Raw genomic sequence first — 26,734 nt, 5'->3', positions numbered from 1 at the left:
GGCGTTTCGTCTACATGTTTTCATATATTAAAATAAGTCCTATTACATACAAAACATAAAATATTTTATCATAATGTAATAATTGTAATAATCTTCCGTCTATCTATTTTTTTTTTATTTTGTCTAGGTGTATTCAGTTAATATAGTCCATTTGTTCAAGGTTTTTGCTCCGGATTTTAAAGAACTACTTGTATGGACATGAAATTTGGTATATACATAACCAACGTGTCAAAAAGTGACATTCTTTGTGCTTTTGCCCTAGGGGTGAGTTTTACCCCTTTTCGGTGAAAAGTATACGTTCAAAATAAATCCGGAACTGGATAAACTGACTAAGTCTAAGCAAATTTTGGTTCTATAGGGTTTTTTCAGTAAGTCAATGGTTTTCAAGTTTTTTTTTCAGTGAATATATGTTTATTTTTCAACAAAAAAAAACTTTTTTACGAAAATAACTCAAAAATTAAGTATTTTATCGAAAAATATATTCTCAGCAAAAGTATAACACAAAGAATTGAAAAAAAAAACGGTGTGTTTATGAAATCTGTACTGTTAGACGAAGAGAAAGTAGGTTTATCAAATTCCAAATCTAATATTTTAAAGTAAAGTAACCAAAAAATGAGCACTTCTCTGGAAACCCTTTTCACAACTTTTCTAAAGTGTGTAATGATGTCTTTACTTTTATTTCTTAAAACAGGTTCTAGCATCAAACTTAAGCAAGTTAAGCTCAAAATAAAGTTGGTCCCATTTGTTTTTGGTAAAAAACCGTGAAAATCCCCACTAATTAGCATCTCAAATGAAATTAATTATCTTTTTGAGTTATTTTCGAAAAGTTATTCCTCGGAAATAACTCGAAAAATATTGACTATAGCACAAAAGTTGCTTAGAATTAGTCAGTTTATTCATTTTAGGACTTATTTTGAACGTATATTTTTTCACCCTCGAGAAGAGGTGAAACTCACCCCTAGGGCAAAAGTCGACCTCGACAGAATATCACATTTGTTCTTTGACATATTATCTATGTACATGCCTTTCGTGTCAATCCAAGCGGTTCTTCAACATTCGGAGGTTTTGCGATATTTTACCGTGAGTGAATAGACTAATAATTTTGTAAGTAAATCTGTGCGCCTTTTCTGTTTCTCACTTTTGTAGGAAAAATACCTTTTATTTAATTTATAAAAGTTAGATTCATATAGGAAAATGTATCATGGTTTAAATAAAAGATGATACTAATAAAATATTTATAAATCATTTTAGAAATTTTAGATAAACTCTCCTGTAGTTGCTGTTAAGTGAATTATTAGTTCAAATAATATCTACGCCCCTGGGAGATTCTAAACTTTACAAAAACTAAGAAAGCGTTTGTACTCACCATTGTATCGGTATATTCGATCAATTTATCTTCTGAGACATCATTTCTTTTAGCTTCTTTTAAAAGATCTCGAAGGAAATTCTAAAAAACAGAATATTGAAAAAGTTTGCAAACAATAAAGAAATGTTTTATTCGTAAGCAGCTTAAAAGGAAACGAGAAAAATTTGAATTAAAATATTCGTCGTCTTTATTTAAAACGCGAAATAGGTTAAACAAACAATTATTACTTACTTTTAGTTCGTCAGCTTCAATGTAGCCACTGCCATCAGTGTCGTATTCCCTCCAAATCTACAAAATAAATATTGTTGTTTATTTGGGTTTATATGACTGCGGACACTAAATCCATTCGCCAAAAATAAATATGTATATCAAATATTATATAGTTATAATAGTCTAAGAGCTAGTGAACTCTCCGACTAACCGTCGTCCTGTAAGGCTAGAAATTTGTCTAGTGATAATTCATAGCACACCAAGGCTAAAAACCGTGACCTGACAGGCATCAGCCGTGCACGTGTATCTACAAGGTGAATCATAAAGTGCATAGTTTAGGGGTAAAATAAACTTTCTCCTGTAAGGTTTAAATTTAAGTATCTGTTTGAGTAAGTCATTTAGAAGAAATGTGTACAATGACAGGTGATTCTGAAGAGCATAAGACCTTGCCAGGCGAGGGGAAAGATTAGGGGTTTTTCCTAAAATTATTCTTTTCGCATCGAACACATTTTTTTAGGTTTTTTGAATCATTCCAAACAGAAAAGGTCTTAAGTGATTTTTCTCTTAAGTTAATAGTTTTTGTTATATAAGCGATTGAAAATTTTGAAAATTGCGAAATCGACCATTTTTAACCCTAAATCGGACATTTATCTAAAAATTTCAATGTTGCCAAGGTACGTAGATTTCTTTAAACATTGATTGATGAAATCCCGAACAGTTGTTTGCAATAACATATCGAAAACCCCTTTGTTCTTTTAATTGCTAATAAAGCGGGCGCGACACTGTAGTATGAGGACGTTTGAGTTTGCATAAATTCATTATCTCGAGAATGGGCAAACTTCAAGAGAAATCCTCAGACAGGTCGATTTTTATTTTTGAATTAGGACTTTTTGGCATATATATAATACTAGCGACGTCATCCATCTGGGCGTGATGACGTAATCGATAATTTTTTTAAATAAGGGTAGGGGTTGTGTGATAGCTCATTTGAAAGGTTATTTAATTCTCTATTCACTACTATAAACATTAACCTAATTATTTATACAGGGTGTACAAAAAAATTTTTTCTTCTATTTGTCAAATTTAATCAAAGTTAATTTAATTTAAAAAATTTTTTTGTACACCCTCTATAAATAATTATGTTAATGCTTATATTAGTAAATAGAGAATTAAATAACCTTTCAAATGAGCTATCACACAACCCCTACTATCATTTAAAAAATCATCGATTACGTCATCACGCTCAGATGGATGACGTCACTAGTATTATATATATGCCAAAAAATCCTAATTTAAAAATAAAAATCGACCTGTCTGAGGATTTCTCTTGAAATTTGCCCATTTTCGAGATAATGAATTTATGCCAACTCAAACGTCCTCACTTATACCGGGTGTCCACTTATATTTTCCCCCATTTTAACTGCCTATAACTTCTAAACGGCTCAAGATAGAAATATGCGGTTTTCGCTGAAATGTTTTATTTTAGTAAAAGTTTTGTCTGAATGGATTGAATTTTTTATATCGCTTTCAACTAAAAAAAAATGGCGGATTTTTGAAAAAAACGTTATTCTTTTTTTTAATGGAACACCCAGTATATTTTTTTGTAAATTGAAAGAAAGGTCACTGACCTATCCAGCGATATAAAGTTTTTCAAAATCGGTTGTCAAATCACTGAGTAAATAATTTTTAAAATGAGGGGTGCAACGTGGATATTATATCACATACCTAAATAACATAACAGAGCAAAATGATATATGTTATGTGATTTCCACATTGCATCTCTCACTTTAAAAATTAATTGCTCAGTCATTTGGCAACCGACTTTAAAAAAATTTTTATCGTTGAATAGGTAAATGACGATTTTTTCAAGATGCAAAGAAATATACTGGGTGTTTTAATAAAAAAAGTCGACAACGTTTTTTTTTTTTCAAAAATCCGCCATTTCTTATTTAAAAGCGATATTAAAAATGGTCACCCAAAATTTTTAAAATCGGTTGTCAAATGACTGAGAAATTAATTTTTAAAATGAGAGATGCAATGTGGAAATCACATAACTTGTTTAGTTATGTTATGTTATTTTAGGTATGTGATATCCACGTTGCACCTCTGATTTTACAAATTAATTACTCAGTGATTTGACAACCGATTTTGAAACACTTTATATCGCTAGATATGTGAATGACCTTTATTTTAATTTACAAACTGGGTGTTCCATTAAAAAAATCAACAACGTTTTTTTCAAAAATCCGCCATATTTTATTTCGTATTTGAAAGCGATATAAAAAATTCAATCCATTCAGAAAAAACTTACTAAAATAAAACATTTCAGTGAAAACCGCATATTTTTAACTTGAGTCGTTTAGAAGTTATAGGCAGTTAAAATGGGGGAAAATATAAGTGGACACCCGGTACTACAGTGTCGCGCCCGCTTGATTAGCAATTAAAAACAAACGGGTTTCCGATATTGTATTGCAAAAAACTCTTTGAGATTTCATCAATTAATGTTTAAAGAATATCTACCTACCTTGGCAAATTTGAAATTTTTAGATAAATGTCCGAATTAGGATAAAAAATGGCCGATTTCGCAATTTTCAAAATTTTCCATCGCTTATATAACAAAAACTATTAACTTAAGAGAAAAATCACTAAAGACCTTTTCTGTTTGGAATGATTCAGAAAACCTAAAAAAAATGTTCGATGCAAAAAAAAATAATTTTAGGAAAATCCCTAATCTTTCCCCTCGCCTGGCAAGGTCTTATGCCTGTCATTGTACACATGTCTTCTAAATGACTTACTCAAACACATACTTAAATTTAAACCTTACAGGAGAAAGTTTATTTTACCACTAAACTATGCACTTTTCGATTCACCTGGTAGATAAACGTGCACGGCTGATGCCTGCCAGGTCATGGTTTTTAGCTTTGGTGTGCTATGAATTATCACTAGACAAATTTCTAGCCTTACAGGACGACCGTTAGTCGGAGGGTTCACTAGCACTTAGACTATAACTCATATCTGTGTATTCGTTTATAGATTTATTATTTTATTTTTGGTATTGGTAACCAGTAAATACTACAATAATTGTGCTCGTTTTAAATTATGGTAAATAATAATATCATATGTAATTTAGTCACGGGGAGATCTTTTCGCACAGGTTCCGGCGCCAATTGAATCTTTAACCCTGTCTCATGTACATCTTTAACTCATGTACATCTCATGTAACATCTTTAATCCTGCCTCAGTGCTGATGCGCATTAGCCCAAAAGGACCGACGTATTTGTATTATGTAACATGTTAGTGAGAGTTAACCACAATAACATATTGCACTTCTGCTCAAAAATAGTGTCACAACTCAAAAAAAAATAAGAACGGTTTTATTGTTACAACAGTTTAATAAAACTACAAAATCTTATCTCAAAAAGTGTTAGGTTTGTAGTTCAAGTATTTGTCGTTAGATGACACTAGAGAGATTACATGATTAACCAAAATCAACGGTGCACCGAATATAAAGAATGTCACATATCATCATGTGCAAAGGATTTGTCCATCTAAGATGTGTATAAAGCGTCGTTTTTCGAGTTAAGACAGTATATGTGATTACTTTATTCAAAATAATCTTCGTATTTGCTCAAGAAAAGTGACACATTTATCACTTATTTATCTTTCTTTTTGCAGTATTTTTTGTTTAATGTTGTTACTTGTATTAAAAGTACCCTTAAAAAGTATAAGTCTGTTAACTAGATAATAATAATGATATTCTGTACTGTAAGAGCCAATATTGATAAATACTATGTAATATGTCGTAAATTTTTCGTTATTTTATCTGTATTATATAGTGTCACAACTCAAAAAAAATATTGTGAAAGAAGGCAATAGAATAGTAAAAAATCAAAGAAAAGGCCGCGAAAAACGGATAAGAAGAGCTCATATTAATGAGCGTGTTATATTCCTGCCGAGGACAAGCCATATTAATATCAATATTATTTATTTCAATTAACATACCCTATCCCATGACGTGAATATTTTTTTGTAATTAAGCTCATTATCATCTCCCTTTGGCGTAGATGATAAAGTTTATTTAACAATGTTTTTATATTTATCAAATTATGTTACAATATTTATCAAATTTAAATTTTTGTAAAAAATTTGCTCTTCTATGAAGTGAGTATTTGTTGAAAACATAATATAATACGAACCAATTACGTGCCTAAAACAACAAATACAATAGTTATATTGCTGAAATATCTTCAACAGCTTTGAAAATTATACTCAACACTTAAGCTGGGGCTTAAAATAGTTTAGGATTTAAATTTAATTAAAAGCGAAATCCGAAAGAAAAACCAGATGAATTGTGGTCTAAATACTACGTTTGTTAATTCCGCTGTGTACAAGACATATAATTTTCTGATTACTGTTGCATTAATTCCGACTATATATTCCACAAACTATGGTTAGAAACAATACACTTCCCCATTAGGCATTTATTTTTTGTTCTCATACAAAATACTGAAGCATCTTGAGAAACAGAATAGCTACTTAGTCTTAAAATACCCTAGGAGAATACCATCAAGGATTCAAAAATAAAAATCGACTATATAGACTTCATTCACCTACTAATAAAATTGACTGAATAGTGCTACAAATATGACATAAATTTACACCTACTATTAATTTATAAACTGCCAGCAAGTTTTCGACTCTGTAAATAGACACCAACTTTTACTAGAACTGCGTAACATCAATGTATGTACTAGCAATACTGATTAGATTAACGAAAATCACAATCGAAAACTCTGGAGCAGAAGTTAACAGACGAGAGAAATACAGAAAATATCAATATAGTAATAGGAGTTCAACAAAATAACAGACTCTCTATCACAATTTTTAACATAATACTGGTTGTAGCGATTAAAAATCTGAAACCAACAATACGAAAAAGAGGATTATAGGGTGCGATAACGACCTGGTAGTAGTCACAAGAGATAAAAAAACTTGATATACTCAATTATGACTCGAATTGGAGAAGCGAAAGTTAAAGGACCAAAAATAAATGAAAAAAGACGAACTATTAGGCCTGGCTCCCACGTACCAAAAAAAGGTTGATTAATAGCAAGCTGAAAATTTGTTACTAGCTTAACGGTATCTAGTCGGACAAACTATGATGTACGGGAATACTGGAATGGGGGAAGTTTTCATTGTGGAACAGTTTAAAAATTTGGAACGTCAGATTACGAAAACACCCCATGTATTTTGTCGGACAGAACTTCCAATTGATATCCAACCGTTTCATTAAACTTTCTCATGCAAAAATCAGACTGCTATTTATCAGCAATATAATTCCTGTCATTTGACATGTTCTACGGGTTCCACTCATTAAAATGCCCAATTTCTGATAAACACCAGTCTGATTTTTGCATGAGAGTTTAATGAAATGGTAACTAATCAATTGGAAGTTCTGTCCGACAAAATACATGAAACGTTTTCGCAGTCTGACGTTCCAAATTTTTAACCTGTTCCACAATTAAAACTTCCCCTGTTCCAGTGTTCCCATACATCAAAGTTTGTCCGACTAGATGGAGACCAAGTTCAGATGGGAAGATTAGGTCAAAGAAGATATCAACAGAATGAACATACCTGCCAGGCGTACCAGGGGAACAAAAATAGAAAACAGAAAGAAATAAAGCTTAATCAGCCATCGGGTGAAATCTCATAACAGCCTGAGAAGGAAAGTAACAGAAGACAAGACAACAAAGATACGGAGTGTTTCCTGGCGAAAAATGGGTCAAAAGAGCTCATATTAATGAGCGGCTTATACTACTGCGCCGGTGTGACAGGTCCATAATATAATATATTATTTTATTTAGGGAGCGTTCAAGTATTACGTAACGCGATTTTTGAAGATTTTTGACCCCCCCCCCCAACCTGCGTTACATAATACTTGAACGGCCCCTTATTTCTACTAGCCTCACATGCGTATTTGTCCGGCGGATATGTAAGGCAGACAGATCCGTTGTTAGCTATATACAGGCAGATGTGTCTCCAGACAAATTCGTTGGTGCTACACATTCACGGACAAATCTCTCAGTTGTACCTACTTGTTCCCGCGTGGTGTGTATCTGTTTTCCACTGTGCTATTAATAATAAAAAACAACTAGCAATAATTGGAGGATATATTATGGTTTTATTTGATGATAGAAAAAAGAAAAGAGTATGGTCAAAACTCTTCCTCATATCTCATCCTGGTTCTCTTACTCTTCCTCATTTCTCTTAACTCACGTCGAAATCCAGCACGCAAGGAATCTATTTTCTTTTTTACGTACTTTATAACTGCATCTGGATAAATTTCGTGGCATTTTTCCACTAACTTTTCATATGCAATTTTTCGCAGTTGCCTGTTACAATATTCTTTACTTTTTACATTCCACAAGCATGGCTTCAACTTATATAACGAAATAAAACTTTCCCAAAATACTTTATTATCCGAAAATGCCATTTTAATGTAATATAAATACACGCCTACTACCGTGGTTAGAATGAAAATTGATACAAATTTAACTCATCCGGCGAACAAATCCTTGAAACGTTCACACACATGCGTATATGTCTGGCTCGCTGTCTGTGGTCGTCGTCTTGAAGCACAGACGGCGAGCAAGACACATACAGCGTACACACGGATACACACATGCGGATCTGTCCGGAGTATCTGTCCGCCGTACATATCCGCCGGACAAATACGCATGTGAATAGGGCCCTTAACCTATCTGATGTCAATAAGTTTGTTTTCAATTAAGGTCATATCATTTCTCTTTGGCGTAGATGATAAAGCTTATTTATCAATGTTTTGAATTTTATATTTTTATCATTTGTCATAACACTTTTACCAAATTTAAATTTTTTACAATAAAAATGTTCTTTGTGAAGTAAATAACAGTAGAAAACTGATACGAAACAACAACGTGCCAAGAACAACAAATAAAATAGTGTTATATTGCTGAAATATCTTCAACAGCTTTGAAAATTATTCCCAACACTTAAGCTAGGGCTTGAAAATAGTTTAGGATTTAAATTTAATTAAAAGCGAAATCCGAAAGAAAAACCAAATGAATTTGTGGTCTAAATACTACGTTCGTTAATTCCGCTGTGTGCATATAAATTTCTGATTACTGTGGCATTAATTCCGGCTATATATTCCACAAACTATGGCTGGAAACAATACAGTTCCCCATTTAGACATTAATTTTTCTTTTGCAAACTGTAACAAGCAACGACAGAATATTCACTGGTTTTAAGAAGTAATTTTGTGGAACTAAAAGGATTGCATTTAGTTGAAATAAGAAGAGAAGTACATTTTACATACACTTCGAAATACAATTTTAATCAAGTAAATACTCTTTTATGTTTATGCTATTGTCACATCAGATTTTATTAACAGTGCTACATACAGGGACAGTAAATTATTATTAAATTTCTCCCATGGAGTGTAATTTCACAACTCATTTTTTCCCTTTATGACAATCATATATCCATTTCTGCATATTTTATGTTCGTCTTTATTATTTTGTTTTTTTTTTCTCCGATATTTTGGTGTCATTTCGCTTTTTATTTGAATGTCCTACACAACGAACTTATATTGATATACTGCAGTATAACTAAATATTACGTTGTAAATAATTGTAAAAAAAATAAAAAAATATTTCTTCTTCTTCAAGTGCCGTCTCCTAATCGGAGGTTGGATATCATCATCACTATCTTTACTCTATCCACCGCTGCTCTAAAGAGTTCTATAGAACTGCATCTAAACCAGTCCCTTAAATTCTTTAACCATGACACTCTCCTTCTTCCTATACTCCTTCCGCCTCTTATCTTTCCCTGTATTATCAGTCTTAGCATTTCATATCGCGGTCCCCTCATTATGTGTCCCAGATATTGTAACTTTCTTATTTTTATTGTGTTTATTATTTCGCATTCTTTACACATTTCTCGCAGTACTTCCGTGTTCGTTTTCCTCTGTGTCCATGCTATTCTAAGCATTCTTCTGTAACACCACATTTCAAATGACTGTAGCTTATTTATGTGTTCTTGCTTTAATGTCCAGCTTTCAAGTCCATATTGTAGTATCGAGAACACGTAGCATCTCAAAGCTCTTGCTCTCAGTTCTAAGCTAAGGTCTTTGTTGCAGAGAACTGTTTTCATTTTTACAAACGCATTTCTTGCTATTTCTATCCTGGTCCTTATTTCTGTTGTTTGATCATTTTTCTCTGAAATCCAGGTTCCTAGGTATTTGTATTTATCAACCCTTTCTATCGGTACATTTCCCAAATATATGCTTGTTTGTATGTTTGTTTTCTTAGTTATTATCATGTATTTGGTCTTTTTTATATTCATTTTTAGTCCATATTATTTACAGAAATTGTTTGTTTTGTTCAGTAGTAGTTGGAGTTGTTCAGCAGAGCTTGCTATAATCACGGTGTCATCTGCATATCTTATGTTGTTAATAGATCTTCCGTTAATTATTATTCCTTCACTTTGAGATAGCAACGCTTCTTCAAATATGGCTTCACTATATGCATTAAAGAGTAATGGAGACATAATACATCCCTGCCGAACTCCTCACCTGATTTCAATTTCTGGACTGGGTTCGTTATCTATTACAATTTGTGCTCTTTGATTCCAGTAAAGTTTTGTTATTATTCGTAAGTCCCTTTTGTCTATGTTTTTTGTCTTTAGAATTTGGACTAATTTTTCATGTCTTTCTTTGTCAAAAGCCTTCTCAAAATCAACGTAACAAACATGCACATCCACATTCATGTCCATGCATCTTTGAGCTAACACATTAAAAGCAAATAACGCCTCTCTGGTTCCTAGTCCGTTTCTGAACCCAAACTGACTATCATCTATTTCTTCTTCTAGTTTTTTGTTTATACGACCATGTATTATTTTCAAGAATAATTTGAGAATGTGACTTATTAATGATATTGTTCTGTATTCACTGCAATCTTTAAAGTTTGTATTTTTAGAGATAGCACAAAAGGTTGAGAGTAACCATTGTTTTGGTATGTTTCCTGTTTTGTACACTGTGTTAAACAAGTCTACGATAATGTCTAAGGTTTCATCATTTATACATTTTAAGCTTTCTACTGGGATTTGGTCTGGACCTACTGCTTTACCATTTTTCCTGTTTTTTAATGCCGATTTAATTTCTTCTTTTAATATCTTCAAAACCGTATCATCTTCTACTTCGACTTCCATCTGCTCTGTTCAATTGTCTTTGAACAATTCATTTATGTATTCTGTCCATCTCTTTAATTTTTTGTTATTACTCAACACAAGTTTCCCATCTGTATCTTTTAGTATTCCCGGTTTTCTTTTTCTGTTGATCTGCGTTAATTACTTAATTTTTTTATGTTTGTTAAAATTATCATGTCTTTTCTGATATTCTTCTATTTCTGCGCATTGTTCTTTTAACCACTGTTCTTTAGCCTGTTTAATTTTTGATTTTATTTGTTTATCCATATTTTTGTACATCTGATTATCTTTGTTTTTATGCTGACGTCTTTCTTCCATTAAATCTAAGATTTCCTCCGTCATCCATTGTTTCTTTTTGTATCTGGTTGGTGTAAGAATTTCTTTTTGACATTTATCTATTTCTGTCTTTATTAATAACCATTTTGTCTCTGTTTCAGTATTTTGCTGGATTTGTTCTTTAACATTCATTAAACGGTTATTAATTTCATCTGTCAGGCGTTGTTTTATGAGTGGGTTTCTTAGTTTACTTGTATCGATTTTTACATCTGTTGTTCTGCGTTTTATTATTTTCATTTTGAGCCTAATTTTGGTCACTACTGGATTGTGATCTGATCCTATGTCGGCACCTGGATATGTTTTTGAAGATATAATTGCGTTCTTGTATCTTTGTCTAATCAATACATAATCTATTTGGTTTCTTACAATTCTCCCTTCTTGATCTGCTGGTGACTTCCAGGTATATAGTCTTCTCTTTGGCATTTTAAACAATGTATTAGTTATGACAAAATTATTGTTTTGGCAAAATTCGATAAGCCTGTCACCTCTTTCGTTTCTGTTGCCCAGACCATATCCTCCTGTATATTCTTCTACTTTTTCGTCTCCAACCTTTGCGTTAAAATCTCCCATTATAATTGTAACATCCTGCGTTTTAATGGATTTTAAAATATTGTCTAGGTCTTCGTAGAAAGTTTCAATATCGCTCTCTGGTTTGTCCGCAGTCGGAGCATAAACTTGTATTATGTTTAATTTGGGTTTATTCTGATTTAATTGTAAGAGGATAATTCTGTTGGAGTGTGGAATGAAATTTACTACAGCCTTATCCATGTGTTTGTTTAGTATTATCCCGACACCATATCTGTGTGAACCGTCTTGACTTCCTGAATAGTATATTGTTTTATTGTTGATTTTCATCTTTCCTGAGTCGGGCCATTGGACATCGCTGATTCCTAAAGTGTCTACATTCAGCCTTTCCATTTCAATAACGGCATTATGTACTTTTCCAGCTTGATGTAGACTTCTAACATTCCACGTCGCTACTTTGCAAGGTTTTCGCATGTTGACGACCGGGGAGGCCTTGCAGTCTTGTGAGTTTCCTCCTCTGCCGGATCTTGTTTTTTGAGTTTCATGATCAGTACAGTGTTTGGTTATGTTGTTAGTCATGATGATTAACTAGGGATGCTCTATGAGCCTTTAATGCATTGGTTTCCCGTTGCCTTATGCATCTCCACGCCGTGGAGAAATAATATTAAAATACCCTAATACATACAGTTGAGTCCGCGAGTTTTTACCCGTGCGTCATTAATACCTGGCGAGATAAAACACATACTTTTTATCTAGCATCATTCTCTTCCATGCATGAAACTCATGACAAACCAGCTGCCGTTTGTTATTAAGTAACTACACATGTTATTTTTATGACCCATCTAGACTCAGTGCATTGAAAAGAGATAGGTACAAAAAAAGACGATTCGGTATGTTTTCATATTTTAAGCACAATTTGTTTGACGTTTCTGATTTGTTTAATTTTGTGGCTGTCAGTCAGTTGAACTTTTTGCGGTTTTTGTCGAATTTTTGCGTTTTGAAGTTTCTTTATATTACACAAACAGTTGTTTTCACAACTAATTTTATATTGGGCTTTGAAATTTTAAGGTAAATAATTATATTTAGGGCCGGTTGTTCGAACGCTAATCAACAATGATCACTATCAAATATTTAATTACTGTCACCAACTGTCAATGTCAACTTTGATTGGGTTGCTGAAAACATAATTGATTATAATTATGAGATTAGGTAATCAATTAACATAACAATTATTAACATAATTGATTAACTAATTTCATAATTTTAATCCATAATTATGTTTTCAGCAACCCAAACAAAGTTGACATTGACAGTTGGTGACTGTAATTAAATATTTGATAATGATCATTTTTGATTAGCGTTCGAACAACCGGCCCTTAGGCAATTAATATTTAAAACATACAAAGCTAACGTCATTCACACAGTAAAGAAATGACTGTGTTTAGATTTCCGTCAAAGTGAATAAAATAACAAAAATAAAATATGTTATTGAATTTTTTTATAAATTGTTTATTTATTTATTGATCAATAATAATAAAAGACTTGAATGGGTTGCATGTGAGAGTTCATTTTAAATGAAGTAAAAGTCAGACTTACTCTCAATCTTTATTATAACTTCCGACGACCGGTTTCGCTCTTTAAAATTTGTAGAGCATCTTCAGGTCAAAGGTAACAAGTTACAAAATGCTACAAATAAAAACCATAATTAGGACATTGTCTGATTGTAAAAGATGCTAAAGATCCATATGATCAAGCCAATGTTGAATAACATACATAAAAGTAGCGAAATAGCATACCAATGCACATGCAAGCATTCATGGGGGTGGTGGTACAAAACTTCCCTCAAACGCAACAACATGCGCAGAAGTATGCTATATATAATCATGCAATCATAACGTGTCGTACTTACATTCGGATACAAGGTGCTATCAACTCAGTTTTCATTATCATGATGTTTCTTTTAAAGTTATGTTAACGGGATATGGTGGAATAGACGGACGATGCAGCAAAGGTAAACAAATCTATGGGACTTAGGAGTTCTTGAGGGTGATGAGATAGTTGGTGTAAGTTAACCAGCAAACCTATGTCTGTTATTATGTTTGTGTAAATCAAATTAGTGAATGACTTATTTACAATTTTAATGTGTGTTGATTTTAAAGATTTTGTTTTTATTTTATTTAATTTTATTTATATTTATATATATATATTAAAGAATTCTATTTATTATTAATGTAAGATTGACAACGTATGGATCGTAAATGTATTGAGTAATTATTGTGTATGTTAGAACTTGATTGTGCAGTTGCAAATTGATTATTTAAGGTCAATACCTGATCTGTGACGTGTACTGCCCGTGTGGGACTATTGTTCTAAAAAGAGTAGGGTGATCGAAAGCTTTTTAATTGTAGTTAAAATGCCATATCGGCAGTCATATAATAAATAGCAATACAAAGTAAAAAGGTGGATTTAAATTAAAACAGCAATGTAGGTAAACAAAACATTACAAATTTAAGGGTGGAGAATTGGAATAGAAATTAAATAGAAATGTAAATATATTAAGAAATAATTGTTTGTGAATAGCAACTATGTTTTAAGTGATATAAGCTATGGATAGATATTAATAAACTATTGAACCAGGTAATGGAAATTGGTAGTAAATTATATTTTCTTGGTATACCTACATTGTGTTATAAAATTTTTGTCAGTAAATAAATACTTGCTAGTTATGTAAATTCACCTCACATTGTCCTGTGTGTTTCTATGTGTAAACAATTATTTCTAAATACATTTACATTTCTATTTAATTTCTATTCCAATTCTCCACCCTTAAATTTGTAATGTTTTATTTACCAACATTGCTGTTTTAATTTAAATCCACCTTTTTACTTTGTATTGCTATTTATTATATGACTGCCGATATGGCATTTTAACTACAATTAAAAAGCTTTCGTCCACCCTACTCTTTTTAGAACAATAGTCCCACACGAGCAGTACACGTCACAGATCAGGTATTGACCTTAAATAATCAGTTTGCAACTGCACAATCAAGTTCTAACATACACAATAATTACTCAATACATTTACGATCCATACGTTGTCAATCTTACATTAATAATAAATAGAATTCTTTAATATATATATATATATATATATATATAATATATATATATATATATATATATATATATATATATATATATATATATACGAAACACATTTCTAAGAGCTGGTGTTTGGATCTTCGATTCTACTCAAAAAATTTTTCCCAGCCCGAAGTAGTGGATGTGTGAATTGTTCGTAAGGGGATTTTTCCGCATTCTCTATTTCATTTGTTTATATATATATATATATATATATATATATATATATATATATATATATATATATATATATATATAAATATAAATAAAATTAAATAAAATAAAAACAAAATCTTTAAAATCAACACACATTAAAATTGTAAATAAGTCATTCACTAATTTGATTTACACAAACATAATAACAGACATAGATTTGCTGGTTAACTTACACCAACTATCTCATCACCCTCAAGAACTCCTAAGTCCCATAGATTTGTTTACCTTTGCTGCATCGTCCGTCTATTCCACCATATCCCGTTAACATAACTTTAAAAGAAACATCATGATAATGAAAACTGAGTTGATAGCACCTTGTATCCGAATGTAAGTACGACACGTTATGATTGCATGATTATATATAGCATACTTCTGCGCATGTTGTTGCATTTGAGGGAAGTTTTGTACCACCACCCCCATGAATGCTTGCATGTGCATTGGTATGCTATTTCGCTACTTTTATGTATGTTATTCAACATTGGCTTGATCATATGGATCTTTAGCATCTTTTACAACCAGACAATGTCCTAATTCTGGTTTTTATTTGTAACATTTTGTAACTTGTTACCTTTGACCTGAAGATGCTCTACAAATTTTAAAGAGCGAAACCGGTCGTCGGAAGTTATAATAAAGATTGAGAGTAAGTCTGACTTTTGCTTCATTTAATAATAAAAGAATTTATTAAGCTACTTCAAATGTAGCTGTAATTCTGCGCAAAAATTTTGAAGCAAAACTTACATTTGACATTCTATATATTTGATAAGGTCAAATTTTATAATAAAACCCGTAATCGGAACAGTAGCCACTTTCTGTCAGTTGTTGTTGCGTGAAATAGATTTCCGACTTATTTCCTATGCTTTAAGTGATGACGCACGGGTAAAGACTCGCAGACTCAACTTGTATTTTTTATAACATTACTTTAAACCACCCACACACGTCCTGACAAAAGCACCTGACTCTCGGGGCTGACAACGTTGGATCTGACTGTTGGAACGTGTGTAGGCTTATCGCACGACAAAAATGGCTAATCCTGACAGTCAGGCTGACCGATTTTGTCGGGTGGTCTTGCTATTCCAACATCCTGACAACTTTGTTGTGTCAGGACGTTTGTAACGTTGTTGGCCTCATTTCTGACTCGAACACGGATGAATAATTGTTGATAATTGACACGGATTGCTTTTGTTAGGCGGTGGACACAAATTACGTGTTAGCGTTACTAAGGTCTATAACAGTGGTTCCCAACCTTTTTCCCATGATCGCCCCCTTAGACAGGTTTCACCAGTTGTGAATACTATAATCGCCCCCCTCCCCAATTAAATTGAAACAAAAAATTAATCAGTACAATTGATTTATTTTTACGTTTCGTAAAATGATACATGGTAAGTCATCATTCAATCTTCGCTTGTCCACTTCTGGACATAGATCTCTCTCATAATTTTCCCTCTATTTCGATCTTGTGCCTCTTGCATATTGTCCACGTGTTGGTGAACATGGTTAGTAATAATTGATAATTTCTCTCTTGGGCCTGGTGATACTCACATAATTTCTTTATGTCTGGCTCAATGTTGGTTAATAGCTATGTACCTCAAATCCCCTCCAAAGTGGAGGCAATATGCTTGAAGGTCCTCAGAATAATCACATGATGATTTCTGGGGAATTTGGTCAGACCTCCTCTCTGTATATTTTCTTCAAAAATAGATAGTTTGTTAATGAATGCTCCGACTACTCCCTTCGCTTTGGCCATATTTATGTTCTTCTTTTGTAATTCCAGATTCGTTCCATTTAATTTTTCAGAAATATCTGATAGTTAAGCGATGTCATTTCGCTTCTCTTGTAGTGCTGTACTCAGTGTGGGGTCAGTAGTTATAAGAAATCCGATAACAGTATCCATGAGACTGCAGAACCGCCGTAAGCAATTCCCTTTCGAAAGCCAGCGGACGTCCTTATGTAGTACTGGAGTAGCAATGTATTAAATCTCATCATTTTCTTTACAGAGTGTCAGAGTGTACGAAATATTCCATCATTCTTTGGTTTTGCTTTAATTTTATTTACCTCATCTACGACAAGACCAATATTTACATATGAAGCACAGACATGGACCTTCACAAAGGAAAATATGGAAACGATGGCCAAGACTCAAAGGGCAATGGAAAGAAAGATGCTGGGTGTCAAGCTAAGTGATAAAAAGAACAATACATGGATCAGAAATAAAACCAAAGTGAAAGATCTAAACAAACATGCAGCTACTCTCTAGTGGAAAACATGATAAAACAACAGACAAAAATACAGAAAATGCAATGAAGCGATAATCCACTGGAGACCTTGAGACCGTAAAAGAGGAAAGGGCAGACTACAGATGAGATGGTCGAATGACCCAAAAAGATACGCTGGGACCAGATGAACAGGATTAGCACTGAACGAAGAAGAGTGGAAAAATAAGGGGGAGGCCTACGTTCAACTTTGGACAAGTGAAGGGCAAAAGATAGATAGATGACAAAACGACCACAATTTCGGCCGTACACTTTTTGTTAGAGTCAGATCGGCAGGGTCGGCACCTACTCTCATCATTCTTGTCCCACTTCTATCCCTTTCTCTTTTGTGCGGTTGTTCGCCCAATACGAAAGCTCGATAAAAGGAAAATGCAGAATTAATTATAATGTATTACTTACCTCTAGAATTAAATTCTATCATGATTCATACCCCTCTGTTACTAGACGAGATGTTTGTGTTATTATTATCTGCATTGGTGTACATTTAATTAATTTTTATTATCCTATGGATATCCGATCGAAGTATTGTTTTTTCTTCTCTATTACCCATTTCTCGTTTCCCAGATGCTAATTGCCCACCTTATCGCCCCCTTTTCTCTATTGCCCCCCATATCGCCCCCTTCGCTCTATCGCCCCCCTGAAAATCTCAAATCGCCCCCAAGGGGGCGATCGCCCCCCGGTTGGGAATCACTGGTCTATAATATAGATTACGTAATTTACTACCTGGTGCTGTATATTCTAAAATGTTGCATTTTTACTCCAATCTTGACGTTAGACTTTAAAAAACGGTATAAGCACATAGGTTTACAAAAAATGTGAGTAAAATGATACTTTTACATAATATACTTTTTAGCAGAAATTCGTAATACGTTGTTTATTTTGTTATTTCCGTATTCGTTAATGATATATTTATATACAAATGACGTGTTAACTATGATAATTTACTACATGTACCTGTGTATTTTAAAACGCTGCTCATTTTGTACTCCCTTTGACCAGCTAGGGATATTACAGCTACAGCCAAGTCAATCAGGGAATATGTCAGTTTGGGAACAAGCTATGGGGCGTTCCGGTCCCATTTTCTGTCATCCTTCTACATGCAATTACGGATAGGACAGGTTAGTACTCTCCGTGTGCTCTGCTCATTGCAGCCTATGGATTGCAGCATCGAACTTTATCATGAAGTCGTTCGATGAAGGGATTTGTTTGGGAAAGTTAAGTTTGTGATTTTAGTAACCGTTGCGTTTTTTTTTTATATTTCGGACTTTTGATTTAAGAACTATGTTATTAATTTTCTTCCAGATTTAGCTTACCTTTGGTTTTTATTATAACATATTTGAATATTAGTGTATTTAGTTCCCAAACTATTGTATTTACGGTAAATTTTTGTGCACAGGAATAAGCCTAGAAAATTATGATTTATACTTCATTATTGGTTTGATATTTATTGTGTCATATTACTTGCTTGTTTCACAAATATTTTATTGTCTATTCGCTTTACTTCATTAATTCGGTCCTTTTAAGTCGTTGTACATTTATCTAACTTCATTTCTTTAGCTTTAATTCATTAACTTTAATTAATTCATTATTGTATTTTCTCTTAGTCAGGCTTGTGCCTATTTATTTGTATTGTGTTCATCTTTGTCGGTTTCAATTTAGTGGTACAGTTCGCGTCATATAAAACTGGTACAATTTTTTTTCCCAATGTAAACCTGTGTTCAGACTGACAATGTTTGTTCGTGAATCACGTCGTTGTTGCCATCACAGATAACAGAATTGCACTAAATCTAAATACAAAAAAGTAAAGTTTAAAATGTATATTTCGAATTATAATACATATATTTAAATTCCACACTTGTTCACTGTAAAAATTATTCATTTTGTATTAATTTCAAATTAAATTTTTAATTTTTCTAGTGTGTTTTATTTATTCTACACAACTTAATGCAGTTTTGTCCTACAATTTACGAGGAACCAATCACACATCTCGGTTTGACATTAAACATAATAATTTAAAGTCATGTCAAGATTTATTATCTATCAATATTTTTGAATTTAAATATTTTCATATATTATAATAAAACACGAATCAATGTATGGATACTAAATTGAGATGACGGAAAATTACAATTATTTTAGTTTTTAGTATATTAAAAAATGCGGTTTGTCGCACAGCCCCGTTTTTACCTAGTTTGATATAATATTTTCGTTGAACTGGCAACGTTGCCCTAGAAATTAGAATGACACTTGTGACAAGATCAACTTAGACAACTTGAAAAACACGATTTTCGGTTATAAGAGTTGTACCAGTTTTTTTTTGACGCGAAGTGACTTAGCAAGCATACTATAACCATTAACCATTTCGTAGAAGTCTCATGTGAGTTGTACCTTATGTATGATATATGTAAGAGGTATTTAAGTTTTGTACATACATATAACAGGACTGTTGTTATATTTTATATCATGTTTAGCGTTAACTTAACTTTGTCATTTTAGAGTCACGTAATAATTCAATTGGGTTTAACTCAGAGATTGTCAAAAATCTAGTAGTTATTTTTAATAAATATTTACTTATTTTGTATAACACCATTTATTTTTATTATTCTTTATATTTACATTTACTTATACAGGGTGTTAGTAAATAAGTATGAAAAACTTTAAGGAGTAATTCTTCATGAAAAAATAATGAAAGTTTGCTCTATAAACGTATGTCCGCAAATGCTTCGTTTCCAAGATACGGGGTGTTGAAATTTTGTTTTCAAACTGCAAATTTTTTTATTGCTCTAAGACCTTTTAAGATATGAAAATTAAATTTGGTGGGTTTCAAGAGGTAGTTATTCCGCATTTTTTGGCAAACAAATAACAATTTTATATTCATCATTGGCGCGCCTACGGGTAATGGTCTGATTTTTTTTTAAGAAAAAAATGGTACGCCACTGAGATATTTCAAATTAAAAATTATTTTTGTATTCCACTTTTAATTTATGATAAAGAACCTTTCTTGTCTTTTTTCATATGATGCACCGTTTTTATGCAAAAAAAACACCTTCGTGCGTATTTTTCATTTCGTAATACATTATCAAGAACTCTCCAATATAATAATGCCAAACTAGAACAATAACAGAAAATATTTCTAAAAAGATTTTAACTATATGCAAGGCTAAAACAAATGTTCAAAATTACCTCCTTTAAAGGTGACAGAGTAATTTTATATTCACCATTGTCGCGCGTACGGGTAATGGCCCGAATTATTTAAAGAAAAAAAAATAGTACGCCACTGAGATAGATATGTCAAATTAAAAATCATTTTTGAATTCCTCGTTCAATTTATAGTCCTGTCGCCAGGGGGGGTACAACGGCCTCGTTAATTCAGATGGACTTACTCAAGTTTTTTTTATGTATTTTGAACCGTAGAACACGAATTTTTTGGGTAACAGTTGATCCGGATGTCGATAAGATTGTTATAGACCAAGAACTTGAGGAATCAAATAACAGCGATTTTTGGCAAAACAAAACAATATTTTGTATTTTTTGGGCCATTTTAAGTAAAAAATATTTCTACAAGTTTTTTCGTAGGATGCACAGTTTTCGAGATAAACGCGGTTGAACTTTAAAAAAATCGAAAAATTGCAATTTTTGAACCCGAATAACTTTTGATTAAAAAATAAAATAGCAAGTCTGCTTACCGCATTTGAAAGTTTAAGTCAAATTATATCGGTTTTGATTATTTGCATTGGTAAAAATTTATTTTTTTATTGTTTAACAAAGCTATAAACACGTAGGGTTTCCCGTGCTTTTACATGCGTTTTAACGCATGTAACGTAGAAATAGTCTTGATTGCACTAGTACCTATTCTACCTACTCGTTCGATTTTAAATGAGAAATCATAGAAACATCACTCACGCACTAGTTGTTTGTAGCTTTGTTTAACAATAACACAATAAATTTTTAGCAATGCAAATAATCAAAACCGACATAATTTGACTTGAACTTTCAAAGGCGCTAAGCAGAATTGCTATTTTATTTTTTAATCAAAAGTTATTCGGGTTTAAAAATTGCAGTTTTTCGATTTTTTGAAAGTTCAACCGCGTTTATCTCGAAAACTGTGCATCCTACTAAAAAACTTGTAGAAATATTTTTTGCTTAAAATGACCCAAAAAATATAAAATATTGTTTTGTTTTGCCAAAAATCGCTGTTATTTGATTCCTCAAGTTCTTGGTCTATAACAATCTTATCGACATCCGGATCAACTGTTACCCAAAAAATTCGTGTTCTACGGGTCAAAATACATAAAAAAAACTTGGGTAAGTCCATCTGAATTAACGAGGCCGTTGTACCCCCCCTGGCGACAGGACTATTACGACAAAAAATCGTTTTGTCTTTTTTTTCATATGAGGCGCTGTTTTTATGCAAAAAAATAAAATATCTTAACGTTTACAAAGTATTTGAAATAAGTTTATATGCATATTGAATCTACCTCGAATATTTGTAAGCGTTAAGATGTTTTATTTTTTTGAATAAAAACAGCTCCGGATATAAAAAAAGATAAGAATGATTTTTTGTCGTAAATTGAACAAGGAATTCAAAAATGATTTTTAATTTGACGTTTCTCAGTGGCGTACTATTTTTTTTTCTTTAAAAAATTCAGACCATTACCTGTACGGGCGCCAGTGGTGAATATAAAATTATTCTGTCACCTTTAAAGGAGGTAATTTTGAACATTTGTTGTTGCTTTGCACCTAGTTAAAATCTGTTTAGTAATATTTTCTGTTATTGTTCTACTTTTGTATTATTATATTGGAGAGTTCTTGATAATGTATTAAGAAATGAAAAATACGCTCGAAGATGTTTTATTTTTTCGGATACAAACGGTGCACCATAGGGAAAAAATACCATTTTGGCGTACCATTTTTTTCTTCACAAAAATTCAGACCATTACCCGTAGGCACGACAATGATGAATATAAAATTGTTATTTATTTGTCAAAAAATGCACAATAACTACCTCTTGAAACCCACCAAATGTAATTTTCATATCTGAACCGGTATTAGAGCAATAAAAAAATTTGCAGTTTGAAATATAAATTTTAACCCTGTATTACGGAAACAAAGCATTTGCGGACATACGTTTATAAAGCAAACTGCCATTATTTTTTCATGTAGAATTATCCCTTAAAGTTTTTCATACTTATTTACTAACACCCTGTATATTTAATATTTGGCACCAGTGAAGATACCTGGGAGAGTAATCAAAGATCATTTTCTTGGCGCCCATAATTTGTTAGGTTTATTTAATTTGTTCTTCTTTATGTTGTTCTGAAGCTATTTCCTTGTGGCATTTTTATGATTAATTATTTATATGGGAAATAGGCCACAATTAAAATGAAAAAAATAATTTTATTAACGTTTCGACGCCCAAATCGGGTGCCGTTGTCAAAATACAAAATATTACTAAAATAAACTAAAGTGTTGTTGCTAAGCAAAAAAAATTCTTCTAATAATTTATTTAATCTCACTCATTTATATTGGCAATTCAGACATATATTATACATTTTAAAGTAGAAGACTTTAAAATGATATTGCCAATATTTATGAGTTGCGTTCCTGGGACGACTTACTGAAAGATAGTTCATTCGATTACATGAAATTAACCCCAACTCAAGAATATCCGTCATAAAAAATTATAGCATGTGATATGTCTTTAAAAAGACAACCAAATGCAACGACAGTAAAATTCTAACGAAAATTCCTTTTTAGCAGAAAAACAATTGTTAACATCTGTTTTATTAAAAAATGATTATCCTTTATCGTTTATAAATAAGGAATTGTCAAGATTGGATCGAATGGAACAGAACAACTTAGAACGGGATCCTACAACATTCACCAGAAATAATACGAGGAAAATATCAATACCATATATAAAAGGACTATCCGAGAAACTTAAAACAATAGGAAATAAATTCAACATTTCAACAACATTCAAAACAACAAACACATTGAGATCTATTCTATCTAAAACTAAACCTAACAATGATCAAGAAAGAACAAAAAATTGCATTTATAAAATACCTTGTGAATGCGAACAATTTTATTTAGGTGAGACATCAAGACCATTAGACGTTAGAATAAATGAACATCAATCTTATATTAAAAATAGAGAATTTGAGAGATCTCAAATATGTCAACACGCATGGGATAATGAACATAGAGTTCAGTGGAGAGATTCAAGTATAGTCCTGAAAGAATCAGATAGTAAAAAAAGAGAAAAATCAAAGAAGCGGCTCTAATTATGCTAAATGAAACCAATTGTGTCGCAAATTCCTCGGTAGAATGCAGTAGGATGTGGTTACCCATACTGAAAGAGGAAGTCAATAGAAAGAAAATACCAAGATTAGTAAGTCAATAATATCGAGCTAGTACATATTTTATATTTTAGTATTACTTATATATCTAGTATTATTAATAATATTTATAATTTAAACATGTTACAAGTCAGAATTTGGTATTATTTTTTGAGAGTAAATTAATGTAAGACCAAATACTTACGATGTCGGGATAGTATCACAAGGTTTTTCCTGGTTTTCCCTTGTGATTTACTATGAAGTCTCTAACGCGAGAATTTTACTGTCGTTGCATTTGGTTGTCTTTTTAAAGACATATCACATGCTATAATTTTTTATGACGGATATTCTTGAGTTGGGGTTAATTTCATGTAATCGAATGAACTATCTTTCAGTAAGTCGTCCCAGGAACGCAACTCATAAATATTGGCAATATCATTTTAAAGTCTTCTACTTTAAAATGTATAATATATGTCTGAATTGCCAATATAAATGAGTGAGATTAAATAAATTATTAGAAGAATTTTTTTTGCTTAGCAACAACACTTTAGTTTATTTTAGTAATATTTTGTATTTTGACAACGGCACCCGATTTGGGCGTCGAAACGTTAATAAAATTATTTTTTTCATTTTAATTGTGGCCTATTTCCCATATAAATAATTGTTCTTCTTTAGCAGCTATTCATCTTTATTCATTTTCAGTACATTAATCTTATCTTAATATTTACCTTTTCTAGTCATCTTTATCTACTTTGAGCTACTTTTCTTCGACAGGCATGCAAATAAGCCGTATCCATCCTGGAGTGTCAAGTTGTTCTCTTGCATCTCTTACTAGCCAACTCCATTCAGTTTGTCTCTGTCTATCCATACTTTTATTCATCACTCCATCCATCTTATCATTTTCCCACATACAAGTACTACTGACAAAATAGTATTTTCTTTCTATCCTCGTATTTTTCTTATTTCGGCTTCTCAACGTTGAAGCCACCTATATTTTTGTCATTTTTGTTCCATTAGCTTACATCTAGTTTCAATATTTTTTCCTTACTTCTGTTTTAGTTTATTACTCTCTTTACATTCAGTACAACAGAAGTTCTTTTTTTTGTTTCATTAGAAACGTAGAACTTTACTAACGTAGTTTCATTAGAAACTTTTCAACGTAGAAGCCACACATTTTTGATCCCTTACCTGACATTAAGCTATTATCTTTTTCCTTACTTCTGTTGGAGTTTATCGTCCTCTTTACTTTCACTCCAACAGAAGTTCTTTTCTTTTTCTTACTTCTGTTGGAGTATATCTTTCTCTTTACTTTCACTCCAACAGAAGTTTTTCTTTTTGTTTCAATGACGTTATGACGTTACACATTAAAATATAACGGTATAAGCACAATATGTTTACAAAAAATGTAAGTAAAATGATACTTTTACATAATATACTTTTTAGCATAAATTTGTAATACGTTGTATATTTTGTTCTTTCCGTATTCGTTAATGATATATTCATACACAAATAATGACGTGTAAACTATGAAAATTTACTACATGGAGCTGTATATTTTAAAACGCTGCACATTATTTTGTATCCCCAATTATGAATTATGACGTTAGAAATTAAAAATGGGAGATATACACATTATGTTTAGACAGGATATAAGTAAAATAATAATTTTACGTTTTGTCAGATACTTCTGTCAGGACATAGAGCCAACCCCCATAGGAATTTTGTCGGATCAGGAGTCAGGTCAGGTCAGGGCGTGTGTAGACGGTTTAATCAAGTAGAAATTAGTATGTTCTTAGAAACTTCCAAGTATGTTCCTAGTGATAGTTTTCCCCAGAAACTGTCATTATATAAATGCCGATTATTACCTGAAGGACTTCAATAGTTAGTCCTGTCGCCAGGGGGGGGGGTAAAACGGCCTCCTTTATTCAGATGGACTTACCCAAGTTTTTTTATGTATTTTGACCCGTACAACACGAATTTTTTGGGTAACAGTTGATACGGATGTCGATAAGATTGTTATAAACAAAGAACTTGAGGAATTACATAACAGCTATTTTTCGCAATGGGCAAAAGAAAGCGCTGGAAAGACGCAGTAAACTGCGACGCACAAGCCTTTTTAGGAATCCGTGTATGGAGAACAGCAGCCACAGACAAGCAAGGGTGGAAGCAAAAAATAAAGGAGGGCAAGGCTCCATTTGGGCTGTAGTGACGTAGAAGAAGAAGATTTTTCGCAAAAGTAAACATTTTTTGGTATTTTTTGGGTCATTATAATTAAAAAATATTCTTACAAGTTTTCTCGTAGGATGTATAGTTTTCGAGATAAAGGCGATTGAACTGTCAAAAAATCGAAAAATTGCAATAATTTTTGACCCTAAATATTTTTGATTAAAAAATAAAATAACCATTCTGCTTAGCGCATTTGAAAATTCAAGTCAAATTATATTGGTTTTGATTATTTGCATTGCTAAAATTATTTTTTTGATTGTCAAACAAAGCTATAAACAAATAGTGTTTGCCGTGTCCAATGCATGCCTTGTAAACATGCTACGTAAATATTGCCTGTTTGTAGATCCGCCTACTCGTTCGATTTTAAATGAGAAATTCATTGGAAACATCACTTAAGCAGTATGTGTTTATAGCTTTGTTTAACAAAAAAAAATTTTAGCAATGCAAATAATCAAAACCGATAGAATTTGACTTGAGCTTTCAAATGCAGTAAGCAGAATTGGCATTTTATTTTTTAATCAAAATGGTTCAAAAATTGAAATTTTTCGTTTTTTTGAAAGTTCAACCGCGATTATCTCCAAAACTATGCATGGTAAGAAAAAAATTGTAAAAACATTTTTTATTTAGAATGACCCGAAAAATATAAAAACATGTTTCGTTTCGCGAAAAATCGCTATTATGCAATTCCTCAAGTTTTTTTTTTATAACAACCTTATCGACATCCGGATAAACTGTTACCCAAAAAATTCGTGTTCTACGGGTCAAAATACATAAACCCAACTTGGGTAAGTCCATCTGAATAAAGGAAGCCGTTGTACCCCTCCTGGTGACATGACTAAGTATCGAAGTACTTATCCT

The 26,734-nt window shown here is 32.1% G+C and overlaps 1 protein-coding gene across 1 annotated transcript in view; it reads right to left on the bottom strand.

The window, feature by feature from the left end:
• Positions 1-26,734, bottom strand: part of LOC126880302 (calbindin-32) — a 697,932-nt gene that overhangs the window by 394,238 nt on the left and 276,960 nt on the right. The window contains exons 5-6 of the mRNA XM_050644100.1: positions 1,598-1,654; positions 1,367-1,447 (exon numbers count right to left, since the gene is read on the bottom strand). Of these exons, the coding sequence (XP_050500057.1) occupies positions 1,367-1,447; positions 1,598-1,654 (138 nt within the window). The remainder of the gene's footprint in view (positions 1-1,366; positions 1,448-1,597; positions 1,655-26,734) is intronic.

This window comes from Diabrotica virgifera, chromosome 2 (assembly GCF_917563875.1).
Source record: "Diabrotica virgifera virgifera chromosome 2, PGI_DIABVI_V3a".
NCBI classification, from domain to species: domain Eukaryota; kingdom Metazoa; phylum Arthropoda; class Insecta; order Coleoptera; family Chrysomelidae; genus Diabrotica; species Diabrotica virgifera.
This window is presented reverse-complemented; position numbering and strand designations above follow the sequence as displayed.